Consider the following 4,759-nt stretch of genomic DNA (forward strand, 5'->3'; position numbering starts at 1 on the left):
AGTGGTATATTCAACCTCAGAGTGGTATATTCCATCACAGAGTGGTAAATTCCACCTCGGGGTGGTATATTCAACCTCAGAGTGGTATATTCCATCTCAGAGTGGTATATTCCGCGTAAACCACAGTTACCTACAGCGATAACGTACTTTCATCAATAATGCCGTTGTTTATTTATCGACCTAATCAACTGAAATAAAAATATTTTTCTGATGCTCTTTGAGCAGATTGTTTTTGTGTTGTCAAGGAAACATCTGGTCGATAGTTATTTACCTTCATTTAGTATTCAACTATCCGGTTTATGAATGCTTTTTTATAGCTGTTAGTGGGCCCCTAATACAGTACTTGAATACGTTCAAGAAATTCAGCCTTGGTGCAGAATTACAGCCACTACAAGCCAGTCCCACAATATGCTTTCCACAAACGTGCCGTTTTTAGCGAGAGTCAAGGTGGAGGGTGGGGGTGTGGCCCTGAGCAGCTTGCGTCCACGGTACCATGCACTCATGTTTACAGTGGATGTATCGCAATGGTGAGGCGCACACAGCTTTTGGCCGTGTTCTGTAAATATTCTAGAACACTCCGGGTGCTCCGGCGGGAGTCCTGGAGCTCTATACATAAATAATAACATATTATACATAGATATCTATATCATATAATATATATTACCACAGCCAAAAGCTGTGTGCGTCTCCAGACGATATTATGAATCTCAAACGACTGCGTCGGGTTCTCCGACGTCTCTGGTTCTTCCACCTCCACATCAATCTGAAGTAGACTGAACATGGAGGAGAAAGGGATTGTTGCCCGCAATTGTTGACCGCGATGGAAACCCGCGAGATTCCCGCTACCCACAACCACGGCCACGGGGCGGTGGTGCCTCGGCAGCGAGCAGCGGAGGGAGAAGAGAGAAGGGAGTAGAGAGGGAGCAGAGAGGGAGAAGAGAGGAGGAAGCGGTTGGTTGTTCGATATCAGTATCTTTATCTTTTTCTGCCCTTTGGCGCTCTTTTTCAGCTATAATGTTTCTTTACCCTCCTTGCACTGTCGTTTATTTCCCAGACACTTCCGTGAGATTCTTGACACGTACAATCACATGTACAAGACATTAGGCATTTTTGAAGTGCCAAGCAGGTACGGTCGCTGCTTGGCAGATGTTGCAGTTACACTGTCTTGCCTGTGTAAAACCGAGGGGGTATAATCCCCCTTCGTCAAGGAGCCGGCTTTCTTGGTTCATTGAAGCAGGCGGGACTACGCACGGAGACCGCTTTTGAATAATTTGCATACTCCGAATGTTATTTTTGTTTTTTTGAAGCCACCTGCATGCAAGAATGAGTAGACTAAATCTGAGTGTAGGCTACAAACGCTATTAACTATTAACAAGTGCAAAAACAAGTGCATATTTGCAACATATTCTTTATTTTGCTGACCACATGTTTGTTATCCCGACGAATGCCTCGTAAGGAAAGTTCTTCTGCTACTATCTCATACATCTGTCACCGTCTTTGCTAATAGGACTGCATTACACACACATAAACGACTGTTTAGCACTACTATTCAGTCCTTTAGCAGACCCTTTTCTCCCAAGGGAATCTCAGTGAATGCATCGTGTTCAAGGATGCCTACAGGTTAGGCTGCGGACCATGGGGATCAAACCCAGTAACTTCCAGTAGGCTGGAGGTCAATTTGAACGTGCCAAGAGGCCTTTTATGTTCCCAATGTTGGTTCTGATACTAATTTCACCCCTCTACGTGCTAGGTCAATTAACCGTACTTGCTAACTTACTTACGTACACACACCCACACGCATACAGACAAATTAATGCATGCACAAATTTATTGTGCACACATAATGACAATGTGTGTTTGGGTATCTAACCTGCGGGTTGTCCATGTACCAGAGCAGGCTGCCCTGCTGTGTGTCTAGGATGAAGTATCGCCGCAGGAAGCGGCCGCTGCCCTCGTTCTCCTCGACGTCCAGGAACCCACAGATGCGGTTGGACCGGTCCACGTATGGCATGGCGCCGGCCTGCCCTCGCACCGGGGGGCATCACCAGGGGAGAGCCACTAGGGGACCGGGGGGCATCACCACGGGAGAGCCACTAGGGGACCGGGGGGCATCACCACGGGAGAGCCACTAGGGGACCGGGGGGCAACCAGATAAAATACAACTTGACCAAACAAGGACAAAAGAATCCTAAAATCACAGCTTCTACGTACATGTCTGCGTATAGGTCTAGGTAAAGGCCTAAATACAGGTCTAATGGTCTGCATACACGTCCGCGTAGAGATCTAGATACAGGTCTTCAGGTCTACATGCATCTTATTTTGAGAGCCTCTACCCCAATTTCGTTGCACTTTGTGTAATGACAATAAAGAGATTCTGATTCTGATACAGGTCTAGACAGGTCTTGATACAGGTCAGGATACAGGTCAGGATACAGGTCTACAAAGATATTATTTCGGGTCAGGGTCCGATGGCAGTACGATGGTACGTTTTGCTCGGAGGTGGAGAGACATAAACACATAGCCTCTATGTCAACCAGAAGCACATGCCCACACACGCACACAGACTGGCTGGTGACGGACAGACAGACAAAGGTCATAAATGGAAGCAACAGTTTGTGTTCCTCAATGACAAAACATAACAATTACATTTGTATTAAAATGCGCACGTGTGTTTGCGTGTGCGTGTGTTTCACCTCAAGCATTCCTGTAGTGTGATGTCACAGCTGAGCAAATACTGACACTTACTGCCTCCAGCTCACCCACTCACACACACACACACACACACACACACACACACACACACACACACACACACACACACACACACACACACACAATGTGTAAGCCTCTATTGGCAATACCATGCTCAGACAAGTTCAATGTGCTATTATCATGAGTTACGATTGCACATGATAATTTTGAAACCTCACAGAAAACTTTTGTCTGTCGATATCGTCAGTATGTCGGTATGTGTCTGGGCTGCTATTCTTACTACACTCGTAATACATCAGGCATAAGGATATTGGGGGGGTATAAGGCAATTCTGATATGTGCATCCAATCCCAACCTAGTTGACAGCTGGAGAGGTCACCCAGGGTCTCTAAGACCAGACCTGCGCCCTAAAGATGTCACCCAGACCACCCCTGCACTCTACTGCTGGGCTGAGGAAGGCCTGAACAGTCACCCGCTGCATGCCTGCATGGATAGCTGGGCTATGTCACTAATCATATCATTATGGCATAATGTCACAATCCAGGCCTCGGCTCCACTGACTTATTGTTCTGAGCTAGAAGAAAGCCTTGGAGAGGTGGCTAGGTGGAGCGACGCGTAAAGGTGTCACGTTTACTCCGCAATCAATCGTAGAGGATAAATAAAGTCGATGATGTTACCAGGCCCATCACACCGACCGCCGTATGCCCTGGTAGCCACAGACCCTCCGTCAGTTCTGGGTTACATCTGGTTAACCTGACTCGTTTTTTACCATATAGGGTGACATTTATTCCCGTTCCGATCCTTATTTAAAAACGAGGCCAAAGCATGACATTCTGCGGGTCATACTCACAATAGTCGGGCTCTTCTGGAGTTGTATGTGGCGTTAGGGTCTGGCGTGGATGAGCCGAGGGTTGTTTCAGCCCATTTCCACCGCGACTACAGTACAGACCGACCCAGAGGAGATGAGGGCGGGGAGAGGCTTTCACTTCCTTTCTCCGCAAAGGAACATGGGAAATGTAGTTGACTAGGCCCTGCTCATCTATTACTTAAACAAGCGACCTGCATGATCTGCCTGCACTACTTTTGTTTTTATTTAAGTCTTAGGTGACTTATCTTGTCTTTTTCTTGTAAATTGTATTAATTTATATTATTGCATTGTTGAAGGGAGCCTGAGACTCAAGCATTTCATTACTGTTGCTGTTATTGTTGTGAATATGACACAACCATCTTGAAATACAACCACATCCTTCTTAAAGAATTATGCATCTTAAAATTCTGCATTTAATGTACTACCGGTCCTCCAAATTGTTTTATGAATATGCCAGTTCTTGGAACATAAACGGTTTGGAACCCCTGACCTAAATCCAAAAAAATCCTTATTGATCATTGCTTGATGAAAATGCATATACAATATATATATATATATATATATATATATATATATATATATATATATATATATATATATATATAACTACCTTATAAAGGAAAAACAGGGGATGTTATATCTTATATCTATGTTATAATGCACTTATAGTTTCCTTCTACTTTGTGTGTGTGTGTGTGTGTGTGTGTCTATCAAGCCACCAGTACAATGGCTTTGTTGCTGTGTGAGAATGGATCTGAGAGTTTCCTTGGTGGCTCCCTGCCCATTACATTGAGCGCTGAGTAACTAGCCCACTTCCTGCTTCTGTTGGGGCCTATGGGGTCAGTTCCTTCTTGAACCTGAGAGCTCTGCCAAGCTGCTTTTGAAGGGTGGGAGGCGGTTACCTCTTATTGGCTCTGTCTGATTCTGTTTGTGCATACGGAAGAGGGATGGATGTTGGTTGCAAAAGTAAAGTCATCTTTTCATATGCTATTATAAACAATCATTATGAATGTTACTGTTACTAAAGGCTTCATTTAAACCCTATGACAAAAAAGTCTAGGATTAGGATTAGGTTAATTTAAACTCGTTATTTAAAACAAAATGTAAATATTGGAGCAGATGAAGCTTAAAGAACAGGATTTTAACCTTTTGGTGCAGTCTAATACCTAAAAGGGGTTG

At 44.5% G+C, this 4,759-nt stretch overlaps 1 protein-coding gene across 13 annotated transcripts in view; it reads right to left on the reverse strand.

Annotated features, from left to right (window-relative positions):
- LOC307090623 (pleckstrin homology domain-containing family A member 1-like) overlaps positions 1-3,686 on the reverse strand; it is a 22,411-nt gene extending 18,725 nt beyond the window's left edge. For all 13 annotated transcript variants that reach the window (XR_013812663.1, XR_013812664.1, XR_013812665.1 and 10 more), the window contains exons 1-2: positions 3,563-3,686; positions 1,871-2,128 (exon numbers count right to left, since the gene is read on the reverse strand). Coding sequence is in view for 2 of the 13 variants with exons in the window: in XM_079757359.1 (XP_079613485.1) it covers positions 1,871-2,011 (141 nt within the window). In the remaining 11 variants the exon portion in view is untranslated. The remainder of the gene's footprint in view (positions 1-1,870; positions 2,129-3,562) is intronic.
- Between the last annotated feature and the right edge of the window lie 1,073 nt (positions 3,687-4,759).

This window comes from Pollachius pollachius (genome assembly GCF_949987615.1).
Source record: "Pollachius pollachius genome assembly, chromosome: 19".
Lineage (NCBI taxonomy): Eukaryota > Metazoa > Chordata > Actinopteri > Gadiformes > Gadidae > Pollachius > Pollachius pollachius.